The 17579-nt window shown below is 41.3% G+C and overlaps 1 protein-coding gene across 1 annotated transcript in view; it reads left to right on the top strand.

The window, feature by feature from the left end:
- The window catches only part of wdr36 (WD repeat domain 36), a 99876-nt gene that overhangs the window by 28636 nt on the left and 53661 nt on the right, over positions 1 to 17579 (top strand). Inside the window, exons 9-10 of the mRNA XM_043710509.1 lie at positions 4881 to 5001; positions 14813 to 14878. Coding sequence (XP_043566444.1) covers positions 4881 to 5001; positions 14813 to 14878 — 187 coding nt within the window. The remainder of the gene's footprint in view (positions 1 to 4880; positions 5002 to 14812; positions 14879 to 17579) is intronic.

Below are 17579 nucleotides of genomic sequence, written 5' to 3' on the forward strand. Positions count from 1 at the left end.
AGTGGAGGAGGTGCGGTGGAGGGCACCGTCGACCGCGTCGGGGGGGAAATTGCGGTCCTTGAAGAAGGTGGCCATCTGTGTTGTACGTATTTTGAACTGGTCTTCCTGGGAGCAGATGCGGCGGAGACGTAGGAATTGGGAGAATGGGATGGCGTTTTTACAGGGGGCAGGATGGGAGGAGGTGTAGTCCAGGTAGCTGTGGGAGTCGGTTGGTTTGTAGTAGATGTCCGTGTTGATTCGGTCGCCTGAGATAGTAACAGAAAGGTCTAGGAAGGGGAGGGAGGAGTCCGGGACTGTCCAGGTGAATTTGAGGTCGGGGTGGAAGGTGTTAGTGTAGTGGATGAACTGTTCAACCTCCTCGTGGGAGCACGAGGTAGCGCCGATACAGTCATCAATGTAGCGGAGGAAAAGATGGGGGGTGGGGCCAGTGTAGTTGCGGAAGATGGATTGTTCCACATACCCTACGAAGAGGCAGGCATAGCTGGGGCCCATGCGGGTGCCCATGGCTACTCCTTTTGTTTGGAGAAAGTGGGAGGATTGGAAAGAAAATAGGAATTGCAAAACCTGTGCCCATACCACCTCCTCACCTCCATGCAAGGCCCCAAAGGAGTCTTCCACAACCATCAAAGTTTCACCTGTACTTCCACACATGTCATTTATTGTATTCGTTGCTCCCAATGCGGTCTCCTCTACACTGGGGAAACTGAATGCCCTCTCACAGAGTGCTTTAGAGAACATCTCTGGGACACCTGCAACAATCAACCCCACTACCCCGTGACCAAACATTTCAACTCCCCCTCCCACTCTGCCGAGGACATGCAGATCCCGAGCCGCCTCCATCACCACTCCCTCACCACCCGATGCCTGGAGGAAGAATGCCTTATCTTCTGCCTTGGGACTCTTCAACCCCAGGGCATCAATGTGGACTTGACCAGTTTCCTCCCACCTTATCCCAGTTCTAACCTTCCAATTCAGCACCGTCCTCATGACCTGTCCCACCTGTCAATCTTCCTTCCCACCTTTCTGCTCTGCCCTCCTGCCCGACCTATCACATTTACCCCCACCTCCATCCACCTGTTGCACTTTTAGCTACTTCCTCCCCAGCCCCACCCCCTTCCAATAATCTCTCCACCCCTGAGGCTTCCTGCCTCGTTCCTGATGAAGGGCTCCGGTCTGAAACATTGATTTTCCTGTTCCTCAGCTGCTGTGCTTTTCCAGCAACAACACTCGACTCTGCTCCTCTCTCCTTTGTCTGGGTCCATCCATGGATTTTGCTTTATCTCCAACTGCTTGAAGAAGGGCTTATGCCCGAAACGTCGATTCTCCTGTTCCCTGGATGCTGCCTGACCTGCTGCGCTTTTCCAGCAACACATTTTCAGCTCCAACTGCTTCCCTTCACCTCTTGTTAAAATGCTAAAATTCAAATTGTTATAGATCAGTAGGATTTTTGCTGTGATATGTAGGGCTTTACTCTGGCCATTAGGTAGTACTATAATTTTACACTTACTCCTTTCTAACCCGAGGAAGACATTGTTTTGAAAACATTATAGTTCAGTATTTGAATCAACAAAGTGGGAGCAAACCTTGACAAAAGAGAGAATCAGTAACTGTTGGGTCATTTACCTTCCCCCTCATAAATTTTCTTACTCTTCAAAGATTCGTAGGATAATAAAATGTTAGTGTTTTATGATTTGGATGAAGGAAATAAATGTAATATCTCAAAATTTGCAGATGATGTAAAGCTGGGTTGGAGTGTGATCTGTGAGTAGGATGCAGAGATGTTACAGCATGGTTTGGACAGGCTGAGAAAGTAGGTTAATGCATGGCAGTATAATGTGGATAAATGTAAAGTTATCCATTTTGATAGCAAAAATAGGAAGGTAGATTATTATTTAATTGGCTGTAAATTGAGAGAGGAGACCTGAGTGTACTCTTGTACCAGTCACAAAGTAAGTTTACATTGGGACAGGCAGCCAAGAAGGCAAACTATGTTGATATTCATAATGAGAGGGTTCGAGCACAGGAACAAGGATGTCTCTTGGCATTATAAATCTTTTTGAGCAAATACAGAATGCTCAAGAAACTCGGTGGGTCTGACCACATGTTTTGTCTAACTTGTGCTCTAAAGAAGACTTTATTAAAATATTAATTTTGTGGGATGTGGGTGTTGCTAACTGGACAGTATTTATTGCCAGTCCCTATTTACCCTTGAGAAAGTGGCGATGAGCTGCCTTCCTGAACTGCTGCAATCTACCAGCTGTGGGTAGATCCACAATGCCATTAGGGAGGAAATTCCAGTATTTTGACCCAGTGACAGTGAAGGAACGGTGATATATTTCCAAGTCAGGATGGTATGTGGCTTGGAGGGGAACTTGAAGATGATAGTGTTCCCATTTATCTGCTGCATACTTCCTTCGACATGGAAGTGTTCTTGGGCTTGGAAGATGCTGTTTGAGGATCTATGGTGAATTTTTTCAGTGCATCTTGTAGATGGTGCACACTGCTGCAACTGAGTGTCAGTGGTAGAGGGAGTGGATGCTTATGGGTGCAGTGCTAATCAAGCGGGCTGCTTTGTCCTGGATGGTATCAAGCTTATTGTGTTGTTGGGGCTGCATTCATCCAGGCAAGTAGGGAGTATTCCATCACACTTCTGACTTGTGCGTTGTAAGTGGTTGACAGGCTTTCGGGAGTCAGGGGGTGAGTTACTTGCAACAGTATTCTGTTATAGACTTGGCCAGACCACTCAAAACATTCTTAAGCAGGCAGCCCAGACTGTAACTTTGCTATTTGTTTTGGTAAGTGTACAGTGAAAATTACCTGGAGTAAGTTAGCTAGGTTGACTACCAGGTTTTAAATCAGACAAAAATTTATTCACAAAATTACAGAATGAAACACAAAAAACAGAATAAAGAATACCCACAGAACTCAGTCTATCCAAATTAGACTTAATTATGCTGTTCCAAAAGTGCACAACAGTTCCAATAAACACTCCCCATAAACAGAGTGAAACTGAAATGGAGGCTTACAAGTCGAAGTTAGAAGGGTAGAAGGAGAGAGTTTAGCAGTCTGCTTCCACAGCTCCACTGCTGAACTGAACTAAAAAACAAGAATTCAGCTTTCAGGACTGCCCACTCCCCTTTCATTATAAAGGTTTCTTCTAAAACATGAAAGCTGTAGCCTAAAGTCTCATTTGTTTAATTAACAGTATCAGTATAATTATGGGATCTGTTTATGTACAAACAAAAAGGCCTCCCAATACCTTTTCCACCTCTGTACCAACCCAGCCGATTCAGCCTGGACTGTTTTACGAGCTTTCTGGAAAAATATCAAGGACACAGTATTCTTGAAAAATGGACCAGCCTTGTGACAATTCCTAGCCTCTGACCTGCTCTTGTAGCTACTGCTCAAGGTTTGCATTAAGATTTATAGTTCTGATGATGGTTGCCGTAGTTGTGAGTATGTTCACCGAGCTGGGAAGGTGATTTGCAGACGTTTCGTCCCCTGTCTAGGTGACATCTTCAGTGCTTTGGAGCATCCTGTGAAGCGCTACTGTACTGTGTTTTCTATAATTTATTCCTGCTGCTTCCATTTGTTGGTTCCGGTAGTTGTAGTGGCCAGTATATTGGGTTTATGTCTATGTGTTTGTTGATGGAGTCAGTTGATGTGCCATACTTCTAGAAATTCTCCAGCTGTCCTGTGTTTAATTTGTCCTATGATCATTGTGTTGTCCCAGTTGAATTTGTGGTCCTTGTCATCTGTGTGTTTGGCTACTAGGGTCAGATGGTCATGGCTTTTAGTGGCTAGTTGGTGTTTGTGGATGCAAATTGCTTGTTGTCTGCCTGTTGTCCCTAAATAGTGTTTTATGTAGTCTTTGCATGGAATCTTGTAAATTACATTAGGGTTGCACGTGATGGGTATAGGGTCTTTTGCTGTGGGAAGCTGTTGTCTGAGCGTGGCTGTTAGTTTATGGGCTGTCATGAATCTGAGTGGTTGGAGAAGTCTGGCTGTTAATTCCAAGATGTTTTTATATAAAGTAGCATGGCTCATGTGTTGGGTCTTGGTATATCCTCATGGCGTTGTTTGTCTGCTAGGTATCAGTGGATGACGTTGTGGGGATATCCGTTCTTGGCAAAGACTTTGTCGGGATGTTGTTTTTCTTCTCTTCGCAGGTTGGGAGTGCTGCAGTGTGTTGTAGCCCTTTTGAACAGGGTCTACCTAGGTACAAATGTTAGAGTTTAAAAAAAAAATGTTGTTACAGAGTAAAAAAGAGTGTAAATTAGCATGAGACAGTGGAAAAAATCCAGAATGATAATAAGTGACCATAAGTATTTAAAGTACAACATGTAAAAACGGTGAAGTAATGAAATATTCTTATACCTTCAGTAATGACACAGTCTTGAGAGATAGAAGTCTAAAGGATGGTAAAGTTACAAAGTTAAATACATACTGTTACAAAGTTAATTGTGATAGACTTAAATTTAGTTTCCTTTCTTCCAAAACCAACTGAAATAAAGCCAGTGCAGAGCAAAGTTGTAATCATCCCTCCTTACATCCTTTGTTACCTGATCAGGAGTTAATGAGCTGGTCGGGTGTTACCTCACCTTATTTGATCTTTAGGTTTGCATGTTGTCACAATCATGGAATAATCAGGGGTCTTTCGGCACTAATCCTGTAACTCTTCTTTGTCAAGTGAGGCTAAGCAGTTATATGATATTAAAATACTAAATTCAACATTAGTTACAGTTAAGCAGAATAATATATTAGATAAATCAATGGATATGTTTTAATTAAAACTAAACCAAATGAATCATGAATGTTAATTTTCTTACTCATCCTCCATCTGTTTTGAAATGACGAAATGTATTCCATTTCATGACCAGGTATGGATTTTTGATGCTCCAGAAGGTGGAGGTCGCCTTTTACGTTGCCGTATTGGTCACAGTGCCCCTCCAACTAAAATAAAATATCATGGATCTGATGGACAAAATATTCTTAGCTCTGGTAAGAACAGATATTTCTTGCATTTTATTGCTTGGTCTTTAGTTGTTTGATTGTATAGTAGTAAATCTCCACTTTGTTTGTTCAGGTTAAACATCACTGAAATGTAATAAAAATGAAACTGCTGAATATGCCGTGAAAGCAAATGCTGTTAAACTGGATGCTGAAAATCTGAAACAAAAACACAAATTGCTGGAGAAATTCAGGTGTGGCACCATCTGCAGAGAGAAAGCAGAGTTCTGGAGAAGGGTCACTGAAATCGAAGCATTAATTTTGCTTTCTCTCCACAGAAACTGTCAGTTTCCTGGATTTTTCCAAAAACTTCTATTTTTGCTGCTGTTAAATTAATGTTTGTTACCTATCATTCTGCATACATCTATATTATCAATGTTGCAAATTTATTATAAAAGATGTTTCATCTCCATGCCATTGGGCTATTCGGCAAGCTTTTGCCAATGTATTCTTTTCTTTTCCAAATGCGTGGACAACAATATTCAAATGAACATGAACTATCTAACAGTTCACTGTGCTGTCTATAGTCAGTCAAATGTATATGCAAAGATTCTGAACAGCTTGCTATCACCATACTCTAACAAATTAAAAATATAGTACTGTGTGTTTCTCTTACTGCTTCGAAATATCTGCAATATTCGCACATTTTGATTTTAAAATTCCTCCAAATCTGTGTTGAACAAGATGTGATTGCCTTTCTTAAAAAGGTATTCTCAGTGTGAGAGTGGAGGAGATTTCTTTGCCCCTGGTTTAGCTCTTCTGAATTTTATTTCTCCAGAAGTGTCTTAAATAAATGTTCTGAAAAAAATTCTAAATGAGTTGGAGCATTTCAGTCCTGAACTGTATGTAGAAACTAAACAGTGAAAAATATTGTACTCTAGTCTTACTCTCCTAGATGATTTGAGTTGATATTTGAGCACTGAGTCTTGCATCCTATTTGCTTATAATAGCCTGCCTTCTGTAGTCATCATTGCATATGAGATTGTTTAGTTGATGTAAAAGATACTTAAGCATCAAAACCACAGCAATTTCAAAGTTTGCAGTCTGCAAAAGCACTTAACTAATTGCAATTGTATGGGATTTAATATTTATGGTCGCATAGATCATGTCCTCCGTAAAAGCATTTTTCTTAACCTTAGCAAAACAAAAACAGAAATTGCTGGAGAAACTCAACAGTTCTGGCAGCAACAATGGAAAGAAAGCAGAGTTAACATTTCAAGTCCAGTGACCCTGCTTCAGAAGCTGTCAGATCTGCTGAGTTTCTTCATCAATTTCTATTTTTATTTCAGATTTTCGGCATCTACTGTCCTTTTTTTTATCTATGCAATCTTCTGATTCTCTTAATTTTTGGTGTTGGTGATTTTTCTTTTGTCACTTTATAGGATATGGGCGTTGTTGGTAAGGCCGGTGTTTATTGTCATAATTATATTTGAGAAAGGCATGGTGAATTATTACCTTGAACTGCCACAGTCCATATATTTTTGATCCATTGGCAGTGAGGGAATAGTGATTAATTCCAAATCAAAATGGTGTGACTTCGAGAAGAGCTTGCAGTTGTATTCCCATGCTCCTGCTGCCCATATTCTTTTAGGCAAAATAAACTAAGGGTTTAGAAGTGTTGTTGAAGAAGCTTTGAATTGATGCGCAACGTCATGGAGATATACATTCTCCGGCATGGTGATAGCATTGGAGAGGAAATATTTTCTTGGTGTTGGAGGAGGTGCCAATCACCTGGGTTGAGGAGCATACCATCATACTTGTCAATGGTGATTTTTGAGAATCACTCAGTGTGTGATTCCCTGCAGAATACATTGTGCTGTTCTTGTAGTTATGGTATTAATGTAGCTGGACCAGTTAAATGTTTCACCAGTAGTGAAGCCCAAGTTAGCTGATGGTTATGGATTCAGCATGCTCTTCACTGTCAGGGGAGTTGGAAGTGGTCACTTGAGTGGTGTGAATGCTACTTGCTATTTATCAGCCGAAACCCAAATGTTGTCTCAGTCTTACATATGTGAGCACAGACTGCTCCATTTTCTGACGAGTTGCAAATTGATTATAACATTGCAATCTTAAATAAACGGTGCCCCCTTCTGTCCTGGAGCTGAGATAATTGGAGCTGCCAACAATCTATCTTTGTGCTAATGACTCCAGACAGTGGCAAGTCTTCACTCCCTCCCTAATTCATGTTGACTTCACTTTCACGGGGACTCGTTGGTGCCATGCATGTTCAGGTACCAGTTTGGTAACACTGAGTTCTTTTTTCATGCTTTAACCAAGTTTGCATTGAGGTCTGAAACTGAATGGTTGTGGTATAATCTAAGTTGACCATTGGCATTGATGAGGAAGTGCCATTTAATAGCACTGTTGACAATATGTTCTAATACGTTGATCAAGACCAATGTATTTCTTAAATATGTTGGCCTCCACAGTCTTCTGCAGTAAAGAGTTCCACAGATTTACTATCCGCTAAGTGAAGGGAGCTCTCTTCACGTCAGGCTAGCAGTGACCTACAGCATATCCTGAGACAGTAACCTCTTGGTTTGGAACTCCTCCAGCCACGAGAAACGTCATGAATGCAGAAATGTTTATTTCAGATTTCCTGCATCTGCTGTATTTTGTCTTTAGTTTGTGAAGAAACATCATCTCTGCATTTAGTCTGTCCAGTTCTGCCAGAATTTTGTATGTTTCTCAACTGCAGTAAATACAGGCCAGTTATCTCCATCTCTCCTCCTATCACAAACCTTCAATCCCAGGAATCAGTTTGATGACTCTTTGCTGCAATCCTTGTATGGCAAGTATATGTTTTCTTGGGTCAGAAGACCAAAACCACAGACCCTTCCCAAGGTATGATCTCACCAAAGACCTGTACAGCTGCAATAAGACTTTCATGCTCCTATATTCCAATCCTTTTATAATGATAGTGAACGTGCTATGCTTTCCTAATGGCAAGCTGTACTTGAATGCTTACTTTTAGTGCACACAAACATCCAGATTTCTTTGTACATCAATACTTCCCAATCTATCACTAATTAAATAATACTTTACCATTCTGCTTTTCTGACCAAAGTGGCAGCTTCACACTTATGTTTGTCATACTGAATCCCCCATGTATTTGACCACTCATTGAATGTCTCTGAAGCACTCTGAAACTGCTTTATATCCTCCTCAGCAATCTCCATCCTGCCCAGTTTTGTGTCTATGTTTCTGTTTACTTGTCATAGTCTTTCGTCCCCATGCATATTAAAAATCTATACATTCCTGCCTTAAAAGATTTGATGATTCTGCTTCCACTGCCTTTCAAAGAAGACAGTTCCAAAAATTCTCTTCAGCTGTGTTTTGAAAGGACAGTTTTCCACATTGTTGGGAATATGCCAGTGTTTTAGCTGTACCAGAACAGTTTGGCTAGGGATGTGGCGAATTCTGGAAGACAAGTCTTCGGTATTGTTGCTGGAATGTTGCCAAGACTCTCTGACTTTTGAGTATTCAGCGCCTCCTGATATTACATGGAGTGAATTAAATTGGCTGAAGACTGGTATTTGTGATACTAGAGACCTCTTGAGGACTCCAAGATGGATCATCCATTTGGCACTTCTGGCTGAAGATTGCTGTGGAAGCTTCATCCTTATCTTTTGCACCAATGTGCTGATTTCTTCCATTATTGAGGATGGGGGTATTTTTTGTGGAGCCACCTCCTTCACCTCCTCCGAAAGCTGACTGGAGACAGATAGTTGCAGGTAAAGGGACAGCTGAAAAATGGGAAGCCTTCAGAAATGAGATAACGAGAATCCAGAGAAAGTATATTCCTGTTAGGGTGAAAGGAAAGATTGGTAGGTATAGGGAATACTGGATGACTAAAGAAATTGAGGGTTTGGTTAAGAAAAAGAAGGAAGCATATGTCAGGTATAGACAGGATAGATTGAGTGAACCCTTAGAGTATAAAGGCAGTAGGAGTATACTTAAGAGGGAAATCAGGAGGGCAAAAAGGGGACATGAGATAACTTTGGCAAACAGAATTAAGGAGAATCCAAAGAGTTTTTACAAATACATTAAGGACAAAAGGGTAACTGGGGAGAGTATAGGGCCCCTCAAAGATCAGCAAGGCAGCCTTTGTATGGAGCCGCAGAAAATGGGGGAGATACTAAATGAGTATTTTGCATCAGTATTTACTGTGGAAAAGGATATGGAAGATATAGAATGTATGGAAATAGATGGTGACACATTGCAAAATGTCCATATTAGAGGAGGAAGTGCTGGATGTCTTGAAACGCGTAAAGGTGGATCAATCCCCAGGACCTGATCATGTGTACAGTAGAACTCTGTGGGAAGCTAGAGAGGTGATTATTGGGCCTCTTGCTGAGATGGTTGTATCATCGATAGTCACAGGTGAGGTGCTGGAAGACTGGAGGTTGGCTAATGTGGTGCCACTTTTTAAGAAGGGTGGTAAGGACAAGCCAAGGAACAATAGACCAGTGAGCCGAACGTCAGTGGTGGGCAAGTTGTTGGAGGGAATCCTGAGGGACAGGATGTATGTGTATTTGGAAAGGCAAGGACTGATTAGGGATAGTCAACATGGCTTTGTGCATGGGAAATTATGTCTCACAAACTTGATTGAGTTTTTTGAAGACGTAACAAAGAGGGTTGATGAGGGCAGAGTGGTAGATGTGATTTATATGGACTTCAGTAAGGCATTCGAGAAGGTTCCCCATAGGAGACTGATTAGCAAAGGTAGATCTCACGGAATACAGGGAGAACTAGCCATTTGGATACAGAACTGGCTCAGAGGTAGAAGACAGAGGGTGGTGGTGGAGGGTTGTTTTTCAGATCGGCGGCCTGTGACAAGTGGAGTGCCACAAGAATTGGTGCAGGGCCCTTACTTTTTTCATTTACATAAATGATTTGGATGAGAGCATAAGGGGTACTGTTAGTAAGTTTGCAGATGACACCAAAATTGGAGGTGTAGTGGACAGCGAAGAGGGTTACCTAAGATTATAACAGGATCTTGACCAGATGGGCCAATTGGCTGAGAAGTGGCAGATGGAATTTAATTCATATAAATGTGAGGTGCTGCATTTTGGGAAAGAAAATCTTAGCAGGACTTATACACTTAATGGTAATGTCCTACGGAGTGTTGCGGAACAAAGAGACCTTGGAGTGCAGGTTCATAGCTCCTTGAAAGTGGAGTCTCAGGAAGATAGCATAATGAAGAAGGCGTTAGGTATACTTTCTTTTATTGGTCAGAGTATTGAGTACAGGAGTTGGGAGGTCATGTTGCAGCTGTACAGGACATTGGTTAGGCCACTGTTGGAATATTGCATGCAATTCTGGTCTCCTTTCTATTGGAAAGATGTTGTGAAACTTGAAAGGGTTCAGAAAAGATTTACAAGGATGTTGCCAAGGCTGGAGAATTTGAGCTATAGGGAGAGGCTGAACAGGTTGGGGCTGTTTTGCCCTGAGCGTCAGAGGCTGTGGGGTGACCTTTTATGGAGGTTTACAAAATTATGATGGGCATGGATAGGGTAAATAGACAAAGTCTTTTCCCTGGGGTCGGGGAGTCCAGAACTAGAGGGCATAAGTTTAGGGTGAGAGGGGAAAGATATAAAAGAGACCTAAGGGACAACTGTTTCACACAATGTGTGGTATGTGTATGGAATGAGCTGCCAGAGGATGTGGTGGAGGTTGGTACAATTGCAACATTTAAGAGGCATTTGGATGGCTTTATGAATAGGAAGTGTTTGGACAGATATGGGCTGGGTGCTGGCAGATGGGACTAGATTGGGTTGGGATATCTGGTCGGCATGGATGGGTTGGACCGAAGCGTCTGTTTCCATGCGCTGTACATCTCTATAACTCTGTGACTCTGGGTTATTTAATTGTTCACCACCACTCATGACTGGATATGGTAGGACTGCAGAGTTTAGATCTGATCTATTTCCTCTGCCCTGAAGCTAATCTATGCTACTTTCTCCCCACCCCCACCCTCCTTTCACTTATCTCTCCACCCTTCAGGCTCTCTGCCTGTATTCCTGATGAAGGGCTTTTGCCCGAAACGTCGATTTTACTGCTCCTCGGATGCTACCTGAACTGCTGTGCTCTTCCAGAATGTGGAATATCTTTGTTCAGCCTATCACTTGCTGCTTATGCATTTTGGCATGCAATTAGTCCTGTTTGGTAGCTTCACCAGGTTGGCACCTAATTTTTAGGTTTTCTTAGAAGAGTTGCTTTGCAATAAGGTAGGAAATGAGGGGTGTGGGGTGGGAGAGGATGCAGTATTTATGAGAATCTTCAATTTCTAGGAGCTATGAAAAACTTGGCTGAAACCTACTTGATCACATAAATAATATTTTTACGTGGTACTCCAAAAACACAGATCTTCATTTATGTCATGTGTTGAACTTAATTTATTTAAGTACTTAGGTTATTGAGCTGCTTCATTACAGTTTTATATTTTTTAATTCATTTATGGCACATAGGCGTCACTGGCTGCCAGCATTTTTTGCTATCTCTAGTTATTCTTGAGAAAATAGTGGTGAGCTGCCTTCTTGAATCATTGCAGTCCATATGCTATAGGTTGACCCACAATGCTCTTTGGGAGGGAATTCCAGGATTTTGACCTAGCAGTACTGCGCAATTTTCAGTGTTGTAGCTGTACTGGAAGAGCTTGGCGACGGGTGCAGAAAGTTCTAGAACACAAGTCTTCAGTACTATTGCTGGACCGTTGTCTGGCCCCAAAGCCTTTGCAGTATGCAGTGCCTCCAAATGTTTCTTCATTTATGTAGAGTGAATAGAATTATCTGAAGACTGGTATCTGTGATGTTGGGGACCACTGGGAAAAGCAGAGATGAATTATTCACCCAGCACTTCTGGCGAAAGAAAGCTGCAAAATCTTCATGACTAGATGTGGCAGAACTACAGAGCTTTGATCTGATCCAGTGATTTTGAGTTTGCTTGGCTCTGTCACTTGCTGCTTATGATGTTTGGCATGTAATTGTCTTGTGTGGTAAATTCATCAGGTTAACACCTCAATTTTAGGTATGCCTGGTGGTGCTCTGACATGCCCTCCTGTATTCTCCCTGATTTGATAGTAATGATTAAGTGTAGGATATGCCAAGCTGCAGATTATACTGGAGTAGAATTCTGTTGCTGTTGCTGGCCCACAGTGCCTCATGGATGCCCAGTCTTGACTTGTTACATCTGTTGAAAGTATGTCCCGTTTAGTACGGAGATAGCGCTACACAATTTGATGGAGGATATTTTCAATGTGACTTCATCTCTACACCTTCTTACCCGATACTGTCTGCAGCTAGCAGATTGGTAAGGATGAGATCAAGTATGTATTTCCCTCTTTTTGGTTCCCTCACCACCGACCACAGTATTAATAGAACTTTTGCAATATATTTCTTAATAGGATATATATTTGTTGGCCCTCCCCAATTAGCCATGAGAAAGTGGGTAGGGAGTTGAAACCAGTCATTCTGAAAAATAGAAGCATTGCTGTACTTATGTGCTTGGCTGTACTTGTGCATAATCTAGCAAGGTGTTTTTATTACTTGGACTTCATCCTATATTACAGCATGAACTACATTGAGTGGCCTTAGTGTTTCAGTACCCAGTGATTTGATGCAAATGAATTGGGCGCAGACTTGAAATGATGTGGAGTTGCCGGTGTTGGTCTGTGGTAGACAAAGTTAAAAATCACACAACACCAGGTTATAGTCCAGCAGGTTTATTTGGAGGTACAAGCTTTTGGAGTGCTGCTCCTTTGTCAGGTAGCCAGTGGAGCAGGGTCATAGGACATTGAATTTATTTGAAAGATCAAATGTCTTACAACTGATGGAATGTATTGTAGAAACCTGGATTGCTGCTAAGTATTTAATCACTTAGAATGGGGTTGCAGGTTTCAATCCCAGAACTTCTTTCAAGTCACATTCCCGAGATAATTTAAGGTTTTATTTTTAAAAAGTGACATCGCAGCCCAGACGATGCATTAAAGGTGTGATGTTAGAGTCTGTCTTTATCCCAACCTTGAGTCAGACTGGTTCTATTTCCAAAGTATGTTAAATGGACTGACTGCCTACAGATTGTGTGCTTTTTCAACAAAATAGAATGTATCTGCAAATGCAAATTCACCCCATAGGTTTGTGTGTGTGTGTGTGTGTGTGTGTGTGTGTGTGCTTGTGCTTGGGAGAGCGTGTTATTGAGGGTGTGTCTGCGTGTGGCGAAGTATACACCTGTGTGTGTGTGTGTGTGTGTGTGTGTGGAAATTTTAATATGTATAGGATGGAAGCTCGAGAATTGCAGCATCGTGAGGTTATCAATGGTCTTGTGGTAGAGAGAGGTACTGAGGTGCCTGTCCTTGATGGAGATGCATGTGTCCAAGAATGAGACTGATTATAAACCTGGCAACACCCATGATTTAAACATGGGTCTTTCCTTGACACAACTGAATGCTGAGTAGACCAGCACTTAGTTCCTACTATATTGAGTCCACCGATCCAGCCAAAAGATTGTAAATCTGCTTGCCAGGAGTGACTAAAGCTCAATGTGAAACTCAAGTGTGGGTGGCACAGTGGCATAGAGGGTGGGAGGCACAGTGACAGTTCTTAGCACTGCTGCCTTACAGTACCAGACACCCAGGTTCAGTTTCAGCCTTTGGTGACTGTATGAGGTTTGCATACTCTCCCTGTGTCTGCATGGGTTTCCGCCAGGTGCTCTGGTTTTCTCCCACAGTCCATGAATGTGCAGGTTAGGTACATTAGCCTGGGTGGGTTATGGGAAGTGGGTGAAGGAGTGGGTCTGGATGAGATGCGGTTTGGCGAGTCTATGCAGATTTAATTGATCAAATTGCCTCTATCTGCACTGTAGCGACTCTATGACCTTACTTTCTACACAACTTGAAACAACTTTGGAGTCTGACTTCCTCCCCCAAGTCATGTAGAAAGATGAATCAAAGTAGCTCTGGGGTCATAACCACAAACAAAAATAAAAGCAGAAATTGTTGGAAAAGCTCAGTAGGTCTGGCAGCATCTGTGGACAGAAATCAGAGTTAACATTTCAAGTCCAGAGACTGGAGAAGTTCCTGATTATTATCCACTCTTCTAATGGGGCAAAAGTGCCTACCTGTCTATGCCCCTCATAATCTTATCAGGTACATCTATAAGGTACACTGTCAAACTTCTCTGCCTCAAGTAAAGCAACCCCAATCCTTTAAAAAAAAATTTCCTCCTAGCTCAGACCCTCCAGCCTAGGTGTCTAATGCATCTCCTCTGCACCCTATTTAAAGCAACCTTCTTCCTATAATGCAATGGCCAGAACTACACACAGTACTCTAGTTATGGCCTGACCAGCACTTTATATAACTATAGCATAGCTTTCTGCTCTTGTATTCTATACCTTGACTAACAAAGACAAGTATCCCAAATGTCTCTTACCCACTCTATCTACCTGTCTTTCGACCTTCAGGGATTTGTGGATGTGCAATGCCTTTCTAATGTTCACTTTCCAAGTTTCTACCATTCAGAGTATAATCCCATGCCTTGTTGGCCTTCTCCATGCACATTACCTCTCTCTTTTCTGGGTTCAATTTCATTTGCCACTGCAGTGCCCAACCATCTATTCATGATATTTTCCAGTAAATTATGGCAATTCTCTTCACAATTTGCCACCTTACCAATTTTCGTGTCTGCGACGTGTATAATTCAAACGTGCTGCATATCCATACTTTTGTACTTTTCCATTCTTTTTAAAATTCATGTGTATTATGAAGACTTCATTCATTTCTTCATACTTGTTTCTATTAATACAGGGCGTGATGGAACTTTGCAGTCATTTTCCACTATTCATGAACGTTTTAATAAGAGTTTGGGACACGGTAAGTTTGGTTGAAAAATACGATAAATGCATTAGTTGTCTTTTTTCAATATAATTGAAATATATCTTCTGAAATGTGCAGTCAATTAATTAAATAGTAACAAAAGTATTTCTATTTTTAATGCATTCAAAATATTTTTCTGAAATTACATTGCTAGAAAATGTCATATTATCTAAATGGTGAGAGGTTCCAGAGATGAGATGCTGATAAATCTTGGGGTCTTCATGCATGAGTTACAAAAAGTTTTTTATTTAGGTGTGGCAAGTAACCAGGAAAGCTCTGAGAATATTATAGTTTTCGTGAGGGGTTTTGAACACAAAAGTGGGAAGATAATAGACCTGCAATAGAGGGCATGGGTGAGATAACATCTGGGGTACAATGTATGGTATTAGTTTCATTATTTAAGGAACAATGTAAATGCATTTGAAGCAGTATGGAGAAGATTTTCTGCTACTTGGAAGGGTGGGTTGTCTTAGCAGGAAAAGGTTGAACAGTCTAGGCATGCTTGATTCTCTGGGACAATTTGATTGAAACACAGATGATCCTGAGGGATCTTGATAGGGTGAGGAAATAATATTTCCTCTTTGGGAAAATATTAAGTTTACTTTCAGTTGTGATGATGAGAAGGTGTGACATTCAGATTCTATCTGCAAAGGAGAAGGAAAAAATATAATGCCATTCTTTTAAATATCCTCTCTGTAAAGACTGCATTTTAAAATTTTTCTTTTTTTTTGTGGACTAGGGCTCTGGAAGGAATTGCATGTTTTTAAAAAATAAATTTATTTGAGAGTTTTGTTTACATTGCTGCTTTTTTCAGGTGGTTGTTGGGAGGAGAGATAAGATAGCTCAGCAGCAGGGTGTGCATAGATTAAGATTCATGTAGCAACAGATTACTGATTGATTTGTGCAGTTTTGATCAATTGTGGGTGCCAGAAGCAATCAGCCTGATGACCACTCTTTACTTGGTTCCTGAGTAATCAAATGGCTGGTGTGGGAATAGTACAGAGGAAGAGGTCTCTGGACTAGAAGAAGCAGGGTCAGTCTCTCTTTATTCATGCAGCAAAAGTAACCAAAGACTGAAGAAAGCCAGTTATTTTCTCCTGATAGTTGCTATAAATTGTTGTTTTTAACCTATAACTAAGAAGCTTTGTAATCAGTGTACCAGTAGCCCTCTGCCTCTTGAAAAGAAGTGAAAGAATCTAGAAAGGATATCAGAACAGACTGCTTTAGAAACAAAAGGAGCATTTCATTAAATTTCTTGGATTGGTGCTATTGAAATCCGTTTCCTAGTTTCTTTTCAATATTCCATAAGTGGTTTTAAAAGAGAGTATACTTTCAAAGAGTACTGTGTAAATAATTATAGTTTGTTTTTCCTGTAGTTAGTATTGATTTATTTGGAATAAATTTTTTATCTTATTAAGTACAGAACCACCTCATCAGTGTTTCCCGTAAGTCTGATTTCATTGCACAGGTAAATTGGAAACTTTGATTAATCAGACTAAATCTTAAACTTTTGTGGTGGCCCCAGGAATAGTGGAGCTCAAGTATTGGTGCACACTTTTGCCAAGTGGATTGTGACATAGAGTTCAGTTTAAAAGGCAGATACAAACAAAACTCAAATAAATCCAGGGTTGTATACTTCAAATGCTGGAATTTCCATTCTAAATTTCTCCAGCTGTTTCTTCTCAATAAAGCGCTTTATTACAAATCATTTTGACCACCTGTCATAACTTCTCCTGTGTGCCTTGGTGCCAGATTTGGTGTACCCTAATGCATCAAGTACCTGGGAACATGCCTAAAATGTGTTTAGGTAAATGCAGTGTGTTTGTTTGGCAAAGTTCTATGCAAAATTTACGGCTAAAGTCATAGAGACGGAAATAGATCCTTCGGTCCAACCAGTCTACTTTTGGAGTCAAATGTAGGCTAGACTAGGTAGGGATAGCAGTTTCCTTCCCTAAAGGATGTTAGTTGATCAGATTGGGTTTTTTCCAACAAATTGGTGGCACAGTGGCTCGGTGGTTAGCACTGCTGCCTCACAGTACAAGGGTCCCAGGTTCGATTCCAGCCTCGGGTGACTGCGTGGAGTTTGCACATTCTCCCCGTGTCTGTGTGGGTTTCCTCCAGGTGCTCTGGTTTCCGCCCACAGTCCAAAGATGTGCAAGTCAGGTGAATTTGGCCACGCAAAATTGCCCATAGTGTTATGTGCATTAGTCAAAGGGAAATGGGTCTGGGTGGGTTACTCTTCGCTGGGTCGGTGTGGATTTGTTGGGCTGAAGGGCCTATTTCCACACTGTAGGGAATCTAATCAATTGACAAAAGTTTGTGGTCATTATTAGACTCTTAATTCCAGATTTTTATTAAATTCAAATTCCATGGTGATATTTGAAACCAGGTCTCTGGCATATTACCTGGGTCTTTGAATGAGTAATCCCGTGATGATACCAATTGCCATTGCCTCCCCTTGTGCTACATGAGCTAGTCGTGATGTGGACATAGGCGAGTCAGGAGCAGTAAAACAGCACCCTTATCTGTTGAGCCCAGAAATACAAGTTCAGGTGGAAACAGACACAACACCTGCTGGAATATTACTTGACTGAACCTAATCGAAGCAGCTGGAGTTCACCAGTAATGTTAGTTCCCAAACTGGATGAATCAACTAGATTTCGTATAGATTATGGAAAGATAAATGCAGTCATGAAGA

The sequence above is a fragment of the Chiloscyllium plagiosum genome, chromosome 2, assembly GCF_004010195.1.
Source record: "Chiloscyllium plagiosum isolate BGI_BamShark_2017 chromosome 2, ASM401019v2, whole genome shotgun sequence".
Taxonomy (NCBI): domain Eukaryota; kingdom Metazoa; phylum Chordata; class Chondrichthyes; order Orectolobiformes; family Hemiscylliidae; genus Chiloscyllium; species Chiloscyllium plagiosum.